General features: G+C 39.5%; 1 protein-coding gene across 1 annotated transcript in view; it reads left to right on the top strand.

Moving 5' to 3' along the window:
• Window positions 1-380: 380 nt before the first annotated feature.
• chrnb2 (cholinergic receptor, nicotinic, beta 2) overlaps window positions 381-21,726 on the top strand; it is a 31,752-nt gene continuing 10,406 nt past the window's right edge. The window contains exons 1-2 of the mRNA XM_017468776.3: window positions 381-695; window positions 17,657-17,802. Coding sequence (XP_017324265.1) covers window positions 650-695; window positions 17,657-17,802 — 192 coding nt within the window. The 5' untranslated portion in view covers window positions 381-649. The remainder of the gene's footprint in view (window positions 696-17,656; window positions 17,803-21,726) is intronic.

Raw genomic sequence — 21,726 nt, 5'->3', positions numbered from 1 at the left:
GATGTGTTATCATTTGTAATCCATCCATCCATCTTCTATACCGCTTATCCTTTTCAGGGTCACGGGGAACCTGGAGCCTATCCCAGGGAGCATGGGGGCACAGGGCAGGGTACACCCTGGACAGGGTGCCAATCCATCAAAGGGCACACTCATTTATAATCATTTGTCAAAAATATGGATATTTAGATATAAGATCACTAATGTTGATAAGCTTGTATATTAATCTCCATCAAAAGAATCTGTTGAATATTTGCAGTATTGAATGTAAGTGGTTGCAGGGAAGGATTTCTAAACAGTGCTATTTGCCATGCAGAGATGTGAAAAAGAGTCGACTCTTAAAAGAGTCGTTCATACTGAATCGATTCGTGAATGAATCTCGCATCATCTAACGGTGCACTTCTCGCGCGTCACGATCATCCCATCATATACCTGGCTTCTCATAACACACTCCCTTCTCGCTTGAATTATAGCCTACTGTACACTATGCTTTCTAAGTCCAGGGTCGACCTAAAGCCATAGTGGCTTACTGAATTAGGACAAGAAGGCAGGACACGGGCTCAGTGTCCACCTCTCCATACTCAACCATCCGCGCGCGCCAAAACAAATATCTCCCATTCCTGCGACCGATGTCCTCCTCATCTGAGCCGACATGGCTCCATGGACGGCGTTGTGCCTACTGCTGGCCACTGCGACAAGTAAGTAATATCTGTTATTTTAGGGATGGAGAGACAGTAAGGTGAAGCGCACGGATTTGCGTGTCCTATATTATGTGCGTGCACGCGCGCGCTCATTTGAGCTGTTCACTGCGTAGCATCTCAGACTGATCTGGTTTATGTCATTCCGTTAGAGAAAGAAACGCCCTGGAACAAGAGAAGCATCTTTTACAGGGGAATTTAAGAAAGCATGATTATATGCCATTCATTTGGATGTAGGCCTGTAGAAAGAATACGCATGTAAATGTCCTAAATAGAATATTTCGGTTATTATTTGCGGTGCGTTGTATTATGCGTTTTTATTATGAGCCATAATAAAATATTACGAGAACACGATTTTAGTATGATGAACCATAAGCGCAGGCTGTTAACCAGTGCGCTCTCTCTCTCTCTCTCTCTCGCTCTTTGTGTGTGTGTGTGTGTGTGTGTGAGAGAGAGAGAGCGAGCGAGAGAGAGAGAGAGAGAGAGAGAGAGAGAGAGAGACATCCTTCAAGCATCCTTCAGCCTGACACGTGTATTAATGACTTGGACAGATTAGATCAGATCTTATTTAGCCATATCTAAGCCTTCAGTAGCCTTAAGTAAGTGTGTGTGTGTGTGTGTGTGTGTGTGTGTGTGTGTGTGTGTGTGTGTGTGTATGAGAGAGAGAGAGAGAGAGAGAGAGAGAGAATACTTCAGATATTTGTTTTTTTGTATAGGTGTGTGTGTGTGTGTGTGTGTGTGTGTGTGTGTGTGTGTGTGTGTGTGTGTGCGTGTGTGATGAGTTCAGATATTTGGATGTTGACAGATGTGTGTGTGCATCAGCTTGTGTTAATCAGGGATGTTAACAGAAAATCATTGACAGTATGGAACTAGACAATGAATAATTACTTACCCGCAGATGTGGACACACACACACACACACACACACACACACACACACACACACACACACACGCCACAGAGCTGTGAGAATCAGCTCAGGTTTTCTTTGTGCACCGAAGCCCAGCTAATTAACTGAGTAGTGAAATGAAAGAATGGTTCAATAAGCAGAGGCGATACAGTGAGGTCACAGCCAGAAAGGGGTCTAAGGAGCACGAGTATACATCCTTCATGCCTTCATCCTGCATTCTTCTTCTTCTTTATATGACTCATTAAGAGAGAATTTAAGGAGGCAATAGAGGCAGCGAATGCACTAACCTACGAGGTTCATTAACTAGCATGCTGAGTACAGCTATATTCTCATTAACCACCATCAGCACTCACATGATGGGGGTTAATGAGCTCAGCAGTGTCATCTATATGGATGGACGCCTATGTTCATGTTTATTCATGGAGACAGTGCCGTTTTCAGTTTTTAGTCATCGTTGTGTGTATGGCAAACAGAAAATAGGGCAATATTTTTCAGCCTATCATTAATCACTGCTTCATCATTTTCTATATCATTTCCTTTATTCTGTCCAATACTGATGAATACTCCCACTATCTATTCCAAGACAGAAAAATAGATCCATCTCGACTGATAAAAGAAGCAAAAAAAAAAAAAAAAACCCTGGCTTTTTGATGTCAAGCGGTCCACAGCGCCCTTGCAATATCTCAGATAGTACACTTTGCATAATAGATGGGCGTGTGTGGGCCTGCCTGTCATCATCCTTTTCATTTAACTGCCCTGTGAATGCTGCTCAACCCTTTGAGGAGAAATTGCTTTTTTAAAATGCATCATCGTCAGAAGCAGTAACAGATCAAGCTTGCAGTGCTTCATCCTGACGTAACGCCAAAACCCTCCACAGTACGTTTTTTATGCAACGACAGTTTTTTTGAAAAATGGCACGACCTCCATTCTCAATAATGAGGAGTTGTCGCTGGTCTGCTCATCAAATAAAAATACATGTGCTGTATTTACACATTGTCTATAGGCACACACAATCATGTCTGGGCTTATGTACATAGTAGATAGCAATAACCCACACAGAAGAAGTACATAACGTCAACCATGGTCAGGCAAGCAGCAGAAACACTGCAGAACTCCTAGTACGCTATCAACTGCCAAACAAGACAAGGCAATCTAAGAGTGATGTCTTCACAGCCAAAGCAAGGATCAATACGGTCTTCCTCTCATCTCGATTGCCATCATTAAGTACGCTCATTAAGAGCAATTAACATCAGCGTTTCGGTTCTGGCCCTGCTGCGAGGGTCGTGTTCTGTTCAGCTCTTTCTTCACATAAAGATGTGCCGATTAACGATGATTCTGGATGGATTCTGCCTCAAGAGAATAGTGAAGATAGATTGTTATAGAGTGATATACAACCTTCATCCTTCATAAATCAATAACAGGGGCAGACAGGGTCAGTATACATGTACCACCCAAGGCTTCATCCATCATCAGTTGTGCTACTCTCTCCACATGCACCTACATCGTTTTCCTGAGCACGTCAGAGATGAGTGCAGCAGTTTTTAAATGCCGCACACCCCCATATCTCTGCTCTTTATAGAGAAACCAAACTGCAGCAGGATCAGCATTAGAAGACGTGGATGTGCTTTCTTATTGGGCTGGATAATTCTGGACGTAAACACAAGCTTAGACGTGCATACGGAGGGTTGTTGTCATACCATAAATTTGACTTTGACATCAATACCAATACACTACCACAAAGCGCAACACCAAAATGACAAAACACTTGTCAGTGTCTGACATTCATCACATAATTCAATTCAATTCAATTTTTTATTTGTGTAGCACTTTTAACAATGGACATTGTCTCAAAGCAGATTTACAGAAACATATAAACACAGGATACAGTGTGTTTTAAGGGTGTGAATTTGTCCCTATCGAGCGAGTCGGTGGCGACGGTGGCAAGGAAAAACTCCCTAAGATGATATGAGGAAGAAACCTTGAGAGGAACCAGACTCAGAAGGGAACCCGTCCTCATCTGCGTAACAACGCATAGTGTGAAAGTAAAAGAAAGTTCATTATGGTTTTTATATGAAGTCTGTTTTGTTGAACTAGTCCACTGTTCACTAAAGGAGACCCGAGTGCAAAACTGCATGTGGTAATTACATTTAGTCATTTTATTTTTCTGATTTTGTGTATGTTGACTGTTGCTAGAAGCATACATTTAATATATGCTACTCTTCAGTATAATGATTTAGATCTGCTCATGGCCATAAAAACAGTATTTATTGGCAATTAATTATTTCTACCTGAGTTGCTCCAAATGACTTATGGGGCGCCTACTGTGTGTGTTAATTCTGAATTAACCTGCACTACCATTTTGACTTATCTATAGGGGCAGTGGTGGCTTGGTGGTTAAAGATGTCGGTTACTGATCGGAAGGTCGAGTGTTCAAGCCTCAGCACTGCCCAGCTGCCACTGTTGGGCCCTTGAGCAAGGCCCTTAACCCTCTCTGCTCCAGGGGTATCATATCATGTCTGACCCCAGCTTCCTGACATGCTGGGGTATGCAAAGAAAACAATTTCACTGTGCTCTACTATATATGTGATGAATAAAGACTAATTATCATATTTCAGTGTCAAAACAGTGTTGGTCATGTTAAATAAAGGTTTGATTATTTTTTTTCCACATTGTATTTTTGAAAAAGCACTGCACTTTTGATACTTTGTGCAACAATAGAATAATAGAGTAACTTACTGTTCATATCATGATAATTACCCAACCTTTTATCATGGATTATGATATTGTGACATTGTATTTCAAAATACTACATAGCAATAAGGGACAATAATACATGTTTAAATATCTATATTATATATATTTAAAAAAAATTGTCTAATCTATCTAATAATAAATATAATTTAAAAAAGTAAATAAAATGTAAAAAAAACTACATGTATCTTTCATTATGTTCTTAAAATAGGACACTCAAATGGCTGTCTAGCTCCATTGGAGATGCATACAGCTTATCTCAGGTGCAAACTGAAGAAGATCCAAACTGAAGAAGATCCAATACTGAGTGTCCCATAGCCTCATACTGAACATCCTTTAAACACTCAGTACTGTTTGACTATCCAGTAAATAATTGTGGAAGAGAACTTATTTAAATGTAGCATCACCATCACTTCTGGCTCGTTCATTAGGGATCTAAATCTACACCCAGATTTCTCTAAAGCTGCTTTCTTACTATGTCCTTTGTTAAAAGTGCTACACAAAATGCATTTTATTGAATTGATTAGAATCAGGGCAGATACTGGCCTGAAACACAAGTTCGATCGGATCCACTAACACACATATACTGTATAACACTGATTCTGCTTGTGAACAGGACACAACTTGTCCTGATACATGCTACCATCATGCCCGTGACGTTTGCATACCATGGCAGTGAGAGCTTGCAGAGAGCAGACTTGGTTACTTTGAGGATGATCAAAATCAGGATTATTTGAAATCAAATCAGAGCACTTATATTTTATACAAACAGAAACAGTAGGATCAGTACATCCATAGATTGAAGATTACAGCATCTTATTGTAAAACACAACTGTACAGGCAAATACACAGGTCAGGTCATGTGTATTGCAGAAGGGTAATATTAATCATTAATGTTGGTCTTGAATACCGAAGGCCATCAGGACACCTCTACTTCTGAGAGGAGTTTGGAGTTACTGAAGGTATGGGGGATAGGTCACCTTCTGTTCTATATTTAGCACCTATTCCGTTCACCTCAGTGCACACACACACACACACACACACACACACACACACACACACACACACACACACACTTTCTCTTATATACACCAACTCTGCACTTTCAAAAGCATTTCTGCACTTCCTATACTGCAGTTCTCATCTCTCATCAAAAAGTAACTGTAATATATATATATCTCATGGGAAATAATGAAGGTGAAAATTCTTATAGGAAATATGTTTTTAGTGCTTTTTTTTCCCCATTACTTTATAAATCAGTTAAATCTGCAGTACTGATCCTAACAGTGTTCCTTTGGTTCTCCAATGCTCAGAACAAAAGGGACGTAAAATCTGCTAATTTTATTAGTTTATTGGTGCAACAAAACCTCAGTGTATTATGAAGCTCACACTTGACCAGAAAAAGAAAGCCTCCCATCAGATGGGTTTTGTTGGAATTTGTTATTTGCAATTTACAACTCACATCTTAAGGCTCACAGGGCTTGGTGGTTCATATCACACCTCCAGGGTCGGGGGTTCGAGTCCCGCTGCAGCCCTGTTTGTGCGGAGTTTGCATGTTCTCCCCATGCTATGGGGGTTTCCTCCGGGTACTCCGGTTTCCTCCCCCAGCCCAAAGACAAGCATAGTAGGCTGATTGGCATGTGCATGAGTGTCCGTAGTGTATGAATGGGTGTGTGAGTGTGTATGTGATTGTGCCCTGTGATGAATTGGCACCCTGTCCAGGGTGTACCCCGCCTTGTGCCCCATGCTCCCTGGGATAGGCTCCAGGTTCCCCTGTAGGATAAGCGGTATAGAAAATGGATGGATGGATGGAACAAAAAAGAATATATTCTTTGTGTGTGTTCTTGACATGACATCATCAATACACAAGTCTCTGTCTCAAACTAAAAGAGCTATTAGGGGTGGTTTTAATAAAGAACTAACTAATAGTAATTTTGGAACCTGCAGTCCTGAGTCCTAGCATTTTAACCAGGAAAGGTTAAATATAACTGTATACAACTTTGATATTACTGTATAGTTTATGATTTTAAAGCTGAGAGATGACTAGTGGCTTGAGCGCAGTCCAGTCTGAGTACTCCTTGCTTCTTCATTGATGTTATACTAGGTTTCATGTGGTATTAGATTATATTACATTTTGAGATTGTGGTTTTATTTATGGAAGAAGGCAGGCATTTCTAGTCAAAATGACCCTTTCATTCCATTGCTGTGACAAATGATCAGTACAGTAGATTAATAAGTCTGTTCTGCTTTGATATATAGCACAAAGACTGGCACTGAAATGCTGTTACACTGATGGTAATAACAGGCTCTGATAACGATTAAAAAATGAATGCATTTCATTTAATGCTGTGGTTGACATTTAAAGCTCAGTGAAGAATGTCATGGAAGAATTTGATCTTAAGGGGGGCGGGGGAAGCTTCGCTGCTTGCATCTTTATTTAGTCTTTTGACGCATTTGCTCTTAACGAGAATGAGCCTCTTAATGACGTGCACACAAACACATTAATCTAATCAGGGTATCAGAATGCGAACCATGTGGAGACTTATAGTCTGACTTCTGTTTAGCAGACAGATGTACCAAGACCACCTACTCACTATTTTCATTTCCTTGCCAAATTCATAAAATTATTTGATTCTTTATGTGAAATTCTGGTTTTACTGTCACTGCTATTAAACGGCTACTTTGTTAATCAGAAAAATCTTCACAATTATTATGATAAAATATAGCTGCAAGCAGCAATGGCGGATTCCTCCTCAAGATTTCGGACCATTTCAAAATTGACATGGTAGAGAAATGTATCCCACAGATACAACAGTTCAATGCATTTGGATCAATGGCGGATTTTAAGTTCATTTTTGTAGTTTCCATCATGTGGACATTATGGGTTCTTGTTCTTGGGTTTTTGTTTCCCATGAGCAACAAGGCATGCTTACCATCTTTCAGACATTTTGGAATGGCGGGGACGAAATGCCATCATTTTGAATGTGTCAACTTTGAGGTGTGGCCTGTAGCGCCCCCTATACTATGTTTATGCCCATGCTTTCTGAGAAGTGTAAGTCTAGTCTCTAGCTTCAGTGTGCCACAGTAGAAAAAAATTGACCAAGATTCATGATTCTGGAGAAGAAGAATGACTGTTTCTGTTAGTATTAGCTGTGGCCAAATCAGCCATAGAATGTCTGCCTAATAGACATGTCATGCCTAATAGACTATATATATATATATATATATATATATATATATATATATATATATATATATATAGAGAGAGAGAGAGAGAGAGAGAGAGAGAGAGAGAGAGTTAAATAGGTTATATAGCATATTTAACATGGGAAGGAAATGCAAACATAGGCTCCAACTGCTGTGCTGAGTGGTATTAATATTTTTTAATGATGGAATTTTACAGCACAGCCTAGTGTTTCAGTTACATTATTTTTCTGCTGTCCCCATATTTGGGAATGATTTTCTGCGAATGGAACTAGAAGTGAAATATGGCTAAAATTACTCACCTTTGGAAGAGAATAACAAAGGCACTTAAACAAAGTCAATAAGGTAGGCTTTGATAGCTTTCCCCACACTGCTGATTCGGCTTAAACTGGCAGAAAATATATCAAATTTTTCATTTATAACTGCTATCCGCATCCTGGAGAGAGCCACAAAACATTTAAGAAGACAATAGGGTATGAACTCTTCACATCCGGGTGGGTAAAAGATCCCAGGTTGTTTCAGCAGGAGGAGAAAAACTACAGTGAGGGAAAAAAGTATTTGATCCCCTGGTGATTTTGTACATTTGCCCACTGACAAAGAAATGATCAGTCTATAATTTTAATGGTAGATTTATTTGAACAGTGAGAGACAGAATAACAACAAGAAAATCCAGAAAAACGCATGTCAAAAATGTTATGAATTGATTTGCATTTTAATGAGGGAAATAAGTATTTGACCCCTCTGCTAGGCCACTCCAGGACCTTAATGTGCTTCTTCTTGAGCCACTCCTTTGTTGCCTTGGCCATGTGTTTTGGGTCATTGTCATGCTGGAATACCCATCCACGACCCATTTTCAATGCCCTGGCTGAGGGAAGGAGGTTCTCACCCAAGATTTGACGGTACATGGCCCCGTCCATCGTCCCTTTGATGCGGTGAAGTTGTCCTGTCCCCTTAGCAGAAAAACACCCCCAAAGGATAATGTTTCCACCACCATGTTTGACGGTGAGGATGGTGTTCTTGGGGTCATAGGCAGCATTCCTCCTCCTCCAAACACGGGGAGTTGAGGTGATGCCAAACAGCTCCATTTTGGTCTCATCTGACCACAACACTTAAACCCAGTTGTCCTCTGAACCATGCAGATGTTCATTGGCAAACTTCAGACGGGCATGTATATGTGCTTTCTTGAGCAGCAGACCTTGCGGGCGCTGCAGGATTTCAGTCCTTCACGGCGTAGTGTGTTACCAATTGTTTTCTTGGTGACTATGGTCCCAGCTGCCTTGAGATCATTGACAAGATCCTCCCGTGTAGTTCTGGGCTGATTCCTCACTGTTCTCATGATCAATGCAACCCCACGAGGTGAGATCTTGCATGGAGCTCCAGGCCGAGGGAGATTGACAGTTCTTTTGTGTTTCTTCCATTTGCGAATAATCGTACCAACTGTTGTCACCTTCTCACCAAGCTGCTTGGCAATGGTCTTGTAGCCCATTCCAGACTTGTGTAGGTCTACAATCTTGTCCCTGACATCCTTGGAGAGCTCTTTGGTCTTGGCCATGGTGGAGAGTTTGGAATCTGATTGATTGATTGCTTCTGCGGACAGGTGTCTTTTATACAGGTAACAAGCTGATATTAGGAGCACTCCCTTTAACAGTGTGCTCTTAATCTCAGCTCGTTACCTGTATAAAAGACACCTGGGAGCCAGAAATCTTTCTGATTGAGAGGGGGTCAAATACTTATTTCCCTCATTAAAATGCAAATCAATTTATAAAATTTTTGACATGCGTTTTTCTGGATTTTTTTGTTGTTATTCTGTCTCTCACTGTTCAAATAAACCTAACATTAAAATTATAGACTGATCATTTCTTTGTCAGTGGGCAAACGTACAAAATCAGCAGGGGATCAAATACTTCTTTCCCTCACTGTATTTGTCATTATATTGAGATTAAGTTGATATCAAACCTATTAACATATGTTGTAGAGAAAAACTGTCTGGTTGTTCCATAATGTAGCTAGCAAGCTAACAGCTACGAGGCAGCATGAGGGAGAACCTGCTGGAGTGATGCTTGTTGAAGATGGATTATATGTAGTGAAGTGTATTAGGGCAGTTGATTATTGTGTAAATGAAAATGTGTCTTTTAATGAAACACAAAAACAAAGAAGTTGTACGGCAGTGATTATATAGTGTGAAGCCACATGAAATGCAAAGTCAGGTACATTACAATATACAATATCTCACGAAAGTGAGTACACCCCTCACATTTTTGTAAATATTTGATTATATCTTTTAATGTGACAACACTGAAGAAATGACACTTTGCTACAATGTAAAGTAGTGAGTGTACAGCTTGTGTAACAGTGTAAATTTGCTGTCCCCTCAAAATAACTCAACACACAGCCATTAATGTCTAAACCACTGGCAACAAAAGTGAGTACACTCCTAAGTGAAAATGTACAAATTGGGCCCAGTTAGCCATTTTCCCTCCCGGGTGTCATGTGACTTGTTAGTGTTACAAGGTCTCAGTTGTGAATGGGGAGCAGGTGTGTTAAATTTGGTGTCATCGCTCTCACACTCCCTCATACTGGTCACTGGAAGTTCAACATGGCACCTCATGTCAAAGAACTCTCTGAGGATCTGAAAAAAAGAATTTTTGCTCTACATAAAGATGGCCTAGGCTATAAGAAGATTGCCAAGACACTGAGCTGCAGCACGGTGGCCAAGACCATACAGCGGTTTAACAGGACAGGTTCTACTCAGAACAGGCCTCGCCATGGTCGACCAAAGAAGTTGAGTGCACGTGGCTCAGCGTCATATCCAGAGGTTGCCTTTGGGAAATAGACGTATGTGTGCTGCCGGCATTGCTGCAGAGGTTGAAGGGGTGGGGGGTCAACTCCAGACTAAGGACATGGATTACTGGAACTATGTTCTGTGGTCTGATGAGACCAAGATAAGCTTATTTGGTTCAGATGGTGTCAAGCGTGTGTGGCGGCAACCAGCTGAGGAGTACAAAGGCAAGTGTGTCTTGCCTACAGTCAAGCATGGTGGTGGGAGTGTCATGGTCTGGGGCTGCATGAGTGCTGCCGGCACTGGGGAGCTACAGTTCATTGAGGGAACCATGAATGCCAACATATACTGAGCATGATCCCCTCCCTTCGGAGACTGGGCCGCAGGGCAGTATTCCAGCATGATAACAACCCCAAACACACCTCCAAGATGACCACTGCCTTGCTAAAGAAGCTGAGGGTGAAGGTGATGGACTAAACCCTATTGACCATCTGTGGGGCATCCTCAAAAGGAAGGTGGAGTAGCACAAGGTCTCTAACATCCACCAGCTCCGTGATGTCATGGAGGAGTGGAAGGGGACTCCAGTGGCAACCTGTGAAGCTCTGGTGAACTCCATGCCCAAGAGGGTTAAGGCAGTGCTGGAAAATAATGGTGGCCACACAAAATATTGACACTTTGGGCCCAATCTGGACATTTTCACTTAGGGGTGTACTCACTTTTCTTGCCAGTGGTTTAGACATTAATGGCTGTGTGTTGAGTTATTCTGAGGGGACAGCAAATTTACACTGTTACACAAGCTGTACACTCATTACTTTACATTGTAGCAAAGTGTCATTTCTTCAGTGCTGTCACATGAAAAGATATAATCAAATATTTACAAAAATGTGAGGGGTGTACTCATTTTTGTGAGATACTGTACAGTGCCGCCAGGATTTGGGGATTTTTCTGCGACTGCAGAAATGAATGCAAAATCGAACGAACTCCGCAATATTCCGAGGCACTTGCAATTTTTCAAAATGGCAGCAGATTCTCCACCGATTTGGGACAAGATACATCATGTGACGTCATCACAACGCACATTCAGCCAAAGCCTCCTTCAATTCTCATGTGCTGAAAAGCTAATATCACTGCAAATTCACCATTTTAAATAGTTTTCTGCAAAAAAGCGCAAACATCTCAGCAAATTGCATCTCAAAATAAGCATTTTTTGATCGCATCAATCACAAAAACAATCTCAGCGAAATCATGTACAGACTGAATATAACAGTTCTGGCCTCTTTCAGGGTCAAGTGAATGTATTGATTTTTGTAGAGCACTGATTTATATATGCTATCTTGTATGAAAACCACAGGTTAGACAGTTAGTTAGTTGGGGAGGGTTGCATCTGGAAGGACATCTGGTGTAAAACTTGTGCCAGAATCAATATGTGGACGGGTGATCTGTTGTGACGACCCCGAAACGGGAGCAGCCAAAAGAGGGAGAAAAAATAAAGTCAGGCGTGCCAAAGCTAGAACAAGCTAATCTTTTCAGAGAGGCCTAAACAAGCCCACACAAGCCATACCAATTTATCTCCCCTTCCCAATTCCAGCAAATCCAATATCTTCTCACTTTTTGTTCCTATAGCACATATAGTCCAAATATGTGGTCAGACAGAACCAGATGCAGGAGAAGTGAGTGCCCCACAAAAATAAATCATGTCCAAAGTGCTATCGATCTAAAACCTTTTATAGTGCATTTAAAGAGGGGAAATCGTTTTAACGGGGAAAGAAGGAATGGAGATGTCAGTAGTATTCAGTGACCATGACTTAAAGTTGCTGTCATCATTTTTTTAAGAACACTTAGGTTAAACTGTCCTGATAGCTATCTATAAATTACACGATTATCTCAATAAAGATAGATTTTTTTAAAAACTCAGCAACTAAACATCGTCTAGCTGTATTAGACTATCAGGAAGCTTTTTTTGCAAGCAGGCGGTCCTCTTAAATATTTTGAGCATATACGTGAAGCCCATAAAATAGGTACGCTATAAATGATCAGAACGTGAAGCACCAGTTTGATGAAGTAGGAGGTTAGAAGACTAGGATTACGGTGTAGTTATTAATGCAGTGGCTTGATGTTTGTCCAAGGGTTCCGGTTTCGCCATCACATCATTGGATTAGAACACAAACCAGCTTCAGATAGTGAAATGCACAGTGAAAAAGAAAGTATCCAGAAAGGAACAGGACTATTAAAGAGAGAAGACCAGCCGGAACAACAGTGTGGCTTTTCACCTCTGAAGAGATTTGAATTGGAGAGCTTGGAGCTGAGCTCCCATTGCTTGTAGGATTCTTTTGGACTTTGCTGTCCTCCTTAAAAATTGTCATCCTCACAAACTGTAACCTTGTACACAATACAGTCAGTAGAATAAAACAGTGCTTTTCAATCCGTTTTTAGCTGTGTCTGCATGGAGGTATCTTGCAGAACATGACCAAACCTACAAAACCGGTCACTTCTACAAATTTATCTCACTGGTGATTCCAATGCCAGGTTAATACTATTATTTACCTTGTCCTTATTATTCTCGCTCTGTGTGTGCGGAGTTTGCATGTTCTCCCCGTGCTGCGGGGGTTTCCTCCGGGTACTCCGGTTTCCTCCTCCAGTCCAAAGACATGCATGGTATGCTTATTGGCGTGTCTAAAGTGTCCGTAGTGTATGAATGGGTGTGTGAGTGTGTATGTGATTGTGCCCTGCGATGGACTGGCACCCTGTCCAGGGTGTACCCCGCCTTGTACCCGATGCTCCCTGGGATAGACTCCAGGTTTCCCGTGACCCTGAAAAGGAGTAAGTGGTTGAAGATGAATGGATGGATGGATTACCTTGTCCTTATTTCAAAATAATTCAATATTAACACTGCTACTTCTAACCTAATGAACGATATAGATAGCAGAAAGATTTGCATAGATGTCATATTGTAGATTAGTAGGTTTTTCTTGGACTTTTGCCCGTTAAGTGTGTTCTGATATGTAGACAACTTGGCTTTGACCCCTTAATCTCTCTGCTTATTATTCACTTATTCATCTTACATAGTGTTCAATAATTACTATGAACTCCAGTAAAATTAATAGGAAATGTATGTAGCTGTGAAAGTGAGGAACATCATTCTGGAGCCACTGATACTGTATGTCCAGGGAGTTTAAGAGGTCCTAAATATTAAAGCATGCGTCAAGGGGCATGCTGTATTTGGAACCAATTTTATGTGACCTCATTATCAATACCAGTACAGCCTAATGTTGCTGTATAACCCTTTCAGATTTCCTGATTATACTGTACTCTATTCAATAGTAATAAGCAAGACAGGAAATGAGCACTCCTTCTCTTATGCCTTTGCTGATGCAAGGCAAAGCAATGCGGTAACATGATCAACTCTGTGGTTCAGAAGTTTTGGGCATATTGTTTTCAGATCAATATTTTAAGCCCCTCTCAAAGACCCCGTCTTCTGCTTGCTGATTTAATAATGCTTCAGCATTCAGTTTTCCACTGTGACGTACAGGAACAACCATTCAACCACCAGATTAACCTTTTCTCTCTCTGTTACTCACATGTAGATGTAAAGGCGAGCTAAGAAGATGTTTTGTGTGTGTGTGTGTGTGTGTGTGTGTGTGTGTGTAGTAAATACTATAGAGCATGGGTGCCTGATTTTGTGTGAAAGTGGGTCAGCAAAGTTCAGTTTTAATGAAGCAGTGTGATGAATTATTAATTTGATCAAATTCTTATTTATTACAAATTTGGCCATCCAAGTTCGATTTTACTTTGAAGACCTATGCACATTGTTTATTATCCACAGAAACAGATTTTAACGACTCAGAGTACAGTCAAGGAATATTTTATGGCAGTTCTAATTGCTTATTTGTAGGTGATTAACACAACAGGCATACTGCATAGCTGATTATATATATGTGTCAAATAATATGTTTTGAGTAATAAGAGAGCTATACTGATGTTCAGTGAATAGGTTTAACCAAACGACATCATGCATTTTGTGTTTGAAAGACAGCATGGCTGCAGTCTGAGCTCAGGGGTATAAGGTGACAGGTGAAGTCGACTGATTAAGCTGTGCCGATTTGGTTCCATAAGATGAAATGTAATTTCACTCGTATTACTAGCATCATAATTTAATCATTTTCAGTAGAACTCTCATAAACATATTTTATGGCAACGTTATTAATATTGTGAGATTGTTTAACGGTAGATTGCACCTTAAAATGATTGAATAACAAATAACAGGCTGTTCAAGTTTTTTTTTTTTTTTTTTTTTGGGGGGGGGGGGGCAACCATTTCTTCATGGAGCTCATTTTGTGTACAGGGGTATTGTCAGGCTGGAACAGGTTTGAGCTCCTTAGTTCAAGTGAACCTTACATGGGTGTGATGGTCAGGTGTCCACATACTTGTGACCATGCTGTGTATGTACTCTGTGCTGTTTTATAAAATTTGACATACATCACCCATTAAAGGGTTCTAGCCCTGTCCAATCGAGTTAAAATGATGTAGATGCTGCATGTGAATTCCATTTCAAAACATTCTATCTTAGGGCACATTTATATCATAGAATCATGGGTGCCTATTGGCCAGTAGTCTTTTGGTGCTATACCCAGTATAAAGTGTTGGAAAAGAGATGGAAAGACATGTGGATTTATTCAAATGTGACTCAATCACATCCCGTCTTTGAAAGGCAACACAACAAGGGCGACTGGGAAAACACAAAAGATACAGAGAACCACAAAAGAGAATGTGTTCATGGACTCCATCTGTTATATATACAGTATACAGCATGCGCATATTATATAATTTGATCTGGTGCTGGTGCAAATACAGTCTAAATTCACACACACACATACACACATTTTTGTCATCTCATACATACACTCATGACAGTGGGAGGATATACTGTACCTTAGGACCATAATGCAGCATATGATATGATACAGGAGCCCCATACAAATGAGGCGCAGATAGTATGACAAATCAAAAACTGGCAAATGATGAGTGTGATACAATAATTGGGGATTGTGTGAAAACTGAATTGAAACTGGGACAGAGGAGATGCTGTAAGGCTCAGTGGGAAAGCTGAGAGTAGAGATGCAGAGCATGATAGTGAGAGATGCTAGTTTATGCCGTGTGATTAGGCTCTTCATTGATCTGCTGTGTAAAACCATCACTCCTGCCCACTGAACAGAGAGAGAGAAGTAAGAGAGGAGGAAAAGAGATTGATTGATGGTCAGGGAGAGAAATGAAAGAGGTAGGATGTGTACCTTATATTGACTCTGAGCATGAATAAGCCTCATACTGTATGCGAGAGACAGAGTGAGAGAACAGCAGAGTGGATGCCAAAGGGATTGGACCATATGCTGCATACTGCCTTGACAAAAGGACGGTTTTCAGTTAAACGGTTTTCAGTAAAAAATACTTCAGGTAAATTACTTTACAGGAGAAACCATTGGTCTTTATTGTATTTGGCTTTTCATGCTTTTCAGCTTTTCAATAACCCTAATTATTAGGAAATTAGCATTAGGTAGGCCAAAGTGGTTTGACAGACAAGGCAGAACATGATCTCACATAGGAAATGCACTGGAAATGTAAGTAGCAAGAGTCATTTTGTTATAGCATTACAGCATTATAGTGTTTGCTACTAACAGTGGACCCATAAGGGGCACTATAGCAAAACAGTACATACACTAGCTGTCCACTTTAATAGGAACGCCTGTACACCTGCCCATTTATGCAGTTATCGAATTATCATGTGGCAGTGGCGCAGTGCATAAAATTATGCAGATACAGGTCAAGATCTTCAGTTAAGGTTCAAATCAAAACATGAGAATGGGGGAAAAAGTGTGATCACTGTGACTTTAACCGTGGCATCGTTGTTGGTGCCAGACTGGCTGGTTTGAGTATTTCAGAGACTACTGATCATGATTACTGGAGGAGCACAAGGTCTCTAACATCCACCAGCTCCGTGATGTTGTCATGGAGGAGCGGAAGAGGACTCCAGTGGCAACCTGTGAAGCTCTGGTGAACTCCATGCCCAAGAATGTTAAGGCAGTGCTGGGAAATTATGGTGGTCACACAAAAATTGACACTTTGGGCCCAATCTGGACATTTTCACTTAGGGGTGTACTCACTTTTGTTGTCAGCGGTTTAGACATTAATGGCTGTGTGAGTTATTTTGAGGGTACAGCAAATTTACACTGTTGCACAAGCTGTACACTCACTACTTTACATTGTAGCAAAGGGTCCTTTCTTCAGTGTTGTCACGTTAAAAGATGTAACCAAATATTTACAAAAATGTGAGGGGTGTACTCACTTTCGTGAGATACTGTATATCAAACATCGAACTTTTGAAACCAAATCTTCTGCCATCGTCTTGTCAGTCAGCTCGCCTCACTCTTCTTGTCAGTCAGCTCGCCTCACTCTCACCATGTGCTAAATTAAATCTGACTCCTGCTTATCTGTGCAGCGACTCTGACTCATTCGGCTCATGCTGAATTGAGCAGACGCGTTCAGTTTTTAATTGCAGCGTACGTTCTCTAACTGAACTAAATGACTTTTATTGCTGTAAAAAAGCTAAACGACAGTGGGGGCGGTGCTGCAGTGGGCAAGTGATGTAATCCTGTACGGCTGAACATTGTGTAACACCGTCTATCACAGCAAGTCTATTGTATAGTGTTTGTCAGTTATTTATTATTTGGAGACATTTATTTAAACTCAAATTTGATTGTGTTTATACAGTATGTAGCACATAAAAACACTAGTCATATAATTTGATTGAGGAGTAATTATTTATCCAGAGATTCAGAAATATACACTTACGATGAACAATGGATGAAAAGCATACCTTCTGTTGAACAAAAATCAAAAAGCAATTGCCTGAATAATTGTCATCAAAAATTAAGATTCTAGTATTGAAATAAAACATCTTTTTTTTTGTACCAATTGTATATTTCAGCTATTGCCAATTGCTGTTTATCGCTAATTACAGTATGAAATATGCTTCATAAAGACATACTGTAAGTATATTCTGCAGTGGTAAACTAGTATCAGTGGTTTATGTAAGAATCCAACTCATGTCTGACTTTAAATATAAATGACTTTTTCCAGACATAAACAGAAGGAAGCTTTAGAAGTAAATTCCTTCATGAAAATTAAATATTATGTTATTAATATACACCAAATTCTAATAAGATATTGTTTAATCGTTGCAATTAATGACAGCTCTTGCACCTTAGAGGTTACTGTTAGCTCTGTTAGCTCTACTTGATAACCGGGTTGTGTTTCCTTTTATAGGAAGCCAAGCTGCTGACACAGAGGAGCGACTGGTTGAGCATCTCCTAAATCCTGCTCACTACAACAAACTGATTCGGCCAGCAACAAATGGCTCAGAGTTGGTGACTGTACAGCTGATGGTCTCACTGGCACAGCTGATCAGCGTGGTGAGGACAACTTTCCATTTCATATTACAAAATGTGCATGAAAAATTACAAAGTGTATATTACATAAAACATATTTCTATTGAATATGGATTATATTAAATATTGATTTAAAAAAATTATATATAACTTTTAAGACCTATTGCCAACCTGTCAGTCTTGAGCAAACTTTTTACACCACCAATAATAGTCAATCAGAGTATACAGTATACTCCAAAAAAATTGCATTCTTCATAGTAAACAAATCAGACAAACTAAGTCATGGGTACTCAAACACAAATCAACAAACGAACCGTACTGAGTTTTACACTATAACTAAATATTAAGAACAATTAGCTGTCAGTCTAGAAACATACTCAAACAACAAACTAACTCAACTAACCAGCAACTTCAGAAAAATGAAAAAATATATTTAAAAAAATATTTTTATAGCTTACACATGTGACAAAATAATTGTGGTATGTGAAAGGTAACTGTGGTAACCTCTGATGACATAACACTAACATTATTAAGAAGCAACCAAAGCTATTGAATTTTTGGTTATTACTCTTATCATTGTCCTTCTTATGAGGGCAGATTGTTCAGTATATCTTTGTTACTACATACACACTAACATGCTTGAAAGTTGGAATTATTACATAAGACAGCATGAAGAGTATGCAGATAATGAAATAAAACTGATTGGCTTGAACCATAGTAAAACATGACCAATGATACACCCTATACCTCAGTGAAGGACTTTTTTATGCTCTGGTGTTTCTGACAGTTATTGTATAATAATGGAGAAATGTTTTGAAATAGATGAACAATTATTATTATTATTATTATTATTATTATTATTATTATTATTATTAATAATAATAATAATAATAATAATAATAATAATAATAATAACAACAACAACAATAATAAATATAACATAGTGATATGCCGGGTCCAAGCAGAATTTGCAAATATCGCCCCCAGTGGCCAGTTCTTGCCAAGTTGCCTAGAAAAAAAGAGACCATAGATTAACATCCTCATCGAGTTTGTAACAATAGCTCAATGCTTATGAATCTTGTCAAATAACTGCTGAAAGCTTCTGTCTGACAGCAGCTTTGTTTTTTAAGTCATACTTAAAAATCCAGTTACAGCTCAATTAGAATTTCGGTTACTTCAGTTAACCATGAACATGCCTTTCAGGTTTTGTGGGAATCCATGCAACCAGCCCTGTGTTATAGCTGTTTGTATAACCCTTGCTCCACCTCAACAGTGGACATATTCTTTACAAATCTCAACATGTTTTTGATAATGATTGAGGTTTTATTAGGGTTTGAGGTAATTATTACTGTAATTGACAAAATTTGACAAAAGTGTAGATATTTAAAAAAATATATATATCATAGGACTGGTTAACAAAAATGCTTAGCATAGTATGCAAATTATTGTAAACTTGAGTGGGAGAGGTTAATAGTACAAAAGACAAATTTCTATGGTTTCAGCCAAACAAACCAAACATAAACTGTATAAGGTATGCTTGTTTTTATGTGAAAAAACATGAATAGTGCCAGTTTGCCCAATTTGAGAGTATTTGCATCAGTTGCTAGTGAATTGCTAGACACTTAGGATCCAAGTTTCGTGATGATTACTAAATGTGAACTTGTCAAATGCCTGCTAAAATTTGTTTGTCCAACGGCAGCCAGCCACACACAGATGCATATATATATATATATATATATATATATATATATATATATATATATATATATATATATATATACCAATATGCATATATAGATGCATATATAGCCAGGTACACACATATGGCATATATATATATACCAGCCAGGTACATAGCATATATATATATATATATATATATATATATATATATATATATATATATATATATATATATATATATATACCACACACCCCATGTATAACCATGCAATAATGAGCTACAGCTTTTAAGAATAAATTAGGCTCTGACCCACTAGAATTGATTGGCATATGGCAGCCAAACTGTTGACAAATGTGAATTGACAAATGTGAAATGTGAAATCAAATGTGAGTTTTTTAGCATTATTTAGGCTCAGACTCTGCTGAGTAATTTGACAACCAATCTGTGACGATATCAAAAATATCCTAATATTTGGGCTAAAACTTTCAGTGTTGTGCTAGAGTGCCACCATCAGGCCAGTTGGGCCCATTTCACTTGTCTGAGTAGTGAGAGGGAGTACTATCTATTGACAAACTTTTAATGTCTGTACAACATACGGTTTGGTCTGCACAATTTGTTTTGAGAAAAAACAGATCAAAAACAATAGGGTTCCAACACTGTGCTTGGACCACTAATAATATTGCACCATCCCCACACGTAGTATATCCTGTAAATGAGAATTAAACAATGTATAATGGCAAATTGTCACATCTCAGTCTGTACTCCATTGAAACCCTGAATCGTACAGTCCCCTGCACATAAAAGAACTACAAACACTACCATACCACCCATCATATGTGACCCAGATCTCCATTAGCTATCGTCAGACTTCTTATTGTTCCACCTGTTCACACTCATACACACTCCCATATATAGACTTCTGAAACAAATAGACTTCTGAAACTTTATTTCTGCAAATAGTTCACAATCATACACAGTTCACAAGGGAACTCCTCCAAACACCTGACTGTGTTTTTCTCATGCAAGCTCCTGTTGAGAGGAATTATAATAATGGAAACTGAAAGCTGTTGGCAATAAAGCTATGAAATAATGGAAGCATTGGCTAGAGAGGACATCATTGGTATTCTCAGATCACAGAAAACTAGAGTACTTGGCAACTGTTAAATGACTAAACCCTCTTCAAGCAAAATGAGCACTGATTTTCTTCCCTTTCAAGTGCACAATTTCCTACATACCATGCTCGAAAAACTGCAAAGCAAATGCCCTCTCAACAATATATCCTTCACACTCCAAATCCCAATCCTCCTTCAATGCAGCCATTACCTGGGAGGTAGACCACTCAAGTTAGAGAAAATCATCCAGCATCTCCTCAAATGCCCTGAAGGTCAAATCTATGAACGCCCACATATTTGTGACAAACTCATCACTTGGCCAATGACTATCCTGGAATCACCAAGACTCATTAACTACTGGAGACAAAATACTTGTGGGAAACCATGCTGGCAGATATTCAAAAATTTATCGACATGCTCCGCATGTTGCCAGAACTCTTCCAGTAGGAAGGTTTTTGCCTCTACCCATTCCTCATCACCAGTGATCCTATTTAGCCATCATTTTCTTCAAAGATCTGCCCTCTTCTAGATACACGCCAAAAATTCTGACCACTTGTCAAAGTCTCTAAAACTGATTCCAGTCCACAGCCTTTGAGACTGCAGAATTCAGCACATTTTCAGATCTTTTGGAATTCCTGATAACATTGTGTCCTCAGTGTATATTCCAAGTGTGAAAGGTGTTGATGGAAAAGTTAGGGAGTTCTGTCAGTGTCAACTCAGGATACCAGTCCCAGGCCAATGGACAAGTGGAACCAGCCATGTTTTATTGACAGAACTGAATATTTGGCCGTTAATTTTCTTGAGAAAATAAAGCATGCTGTCATGCCAGCAGCACATGCAGAACACGTGGTGTGAATTGAACAGAGAGTCAGGTGGGAATCAAAGCTGCCCAAACACTCACTGTTCACTTTATCAGGAACACCTGTACACCTGCACATTCATGCAGTTATCGAATCAGCCAATCATGTGGCAGCAGCAAAATGCAAAAAAACATGCAGCTACAGGTCAATGTTCAGTTAATGTTCAGATCAAACATTGGGGGGGGGGGGGTGATATCTGTGACTTTGATCATGGCGTAAATGTATAAACTCTACAGACTGTTGTGCGTGAAAATCCCAGGAGATCAGCAGTTTCTGAAATACTCAAACCAGC

Source organism: Ictalurus punctatus, chromosome 1 (genome assembly GCF_001660625.3).
Source record: "Ictalurus punctatus breed USDA103 chromosome 1, Coco_2.0, whole genome shotgun sequence".
Taxonomy (NCBI): Eukaryota; Metazoa; Chordata; class Actinopteri; order Siluriformes; family Ictaluridae; genus Ictalurus; species Ictalurus punctatus.
Note: the sequence above shows the minus strand (reverse complement) of the source record. Positions and strands in the feature narration are given on the sequence as shown.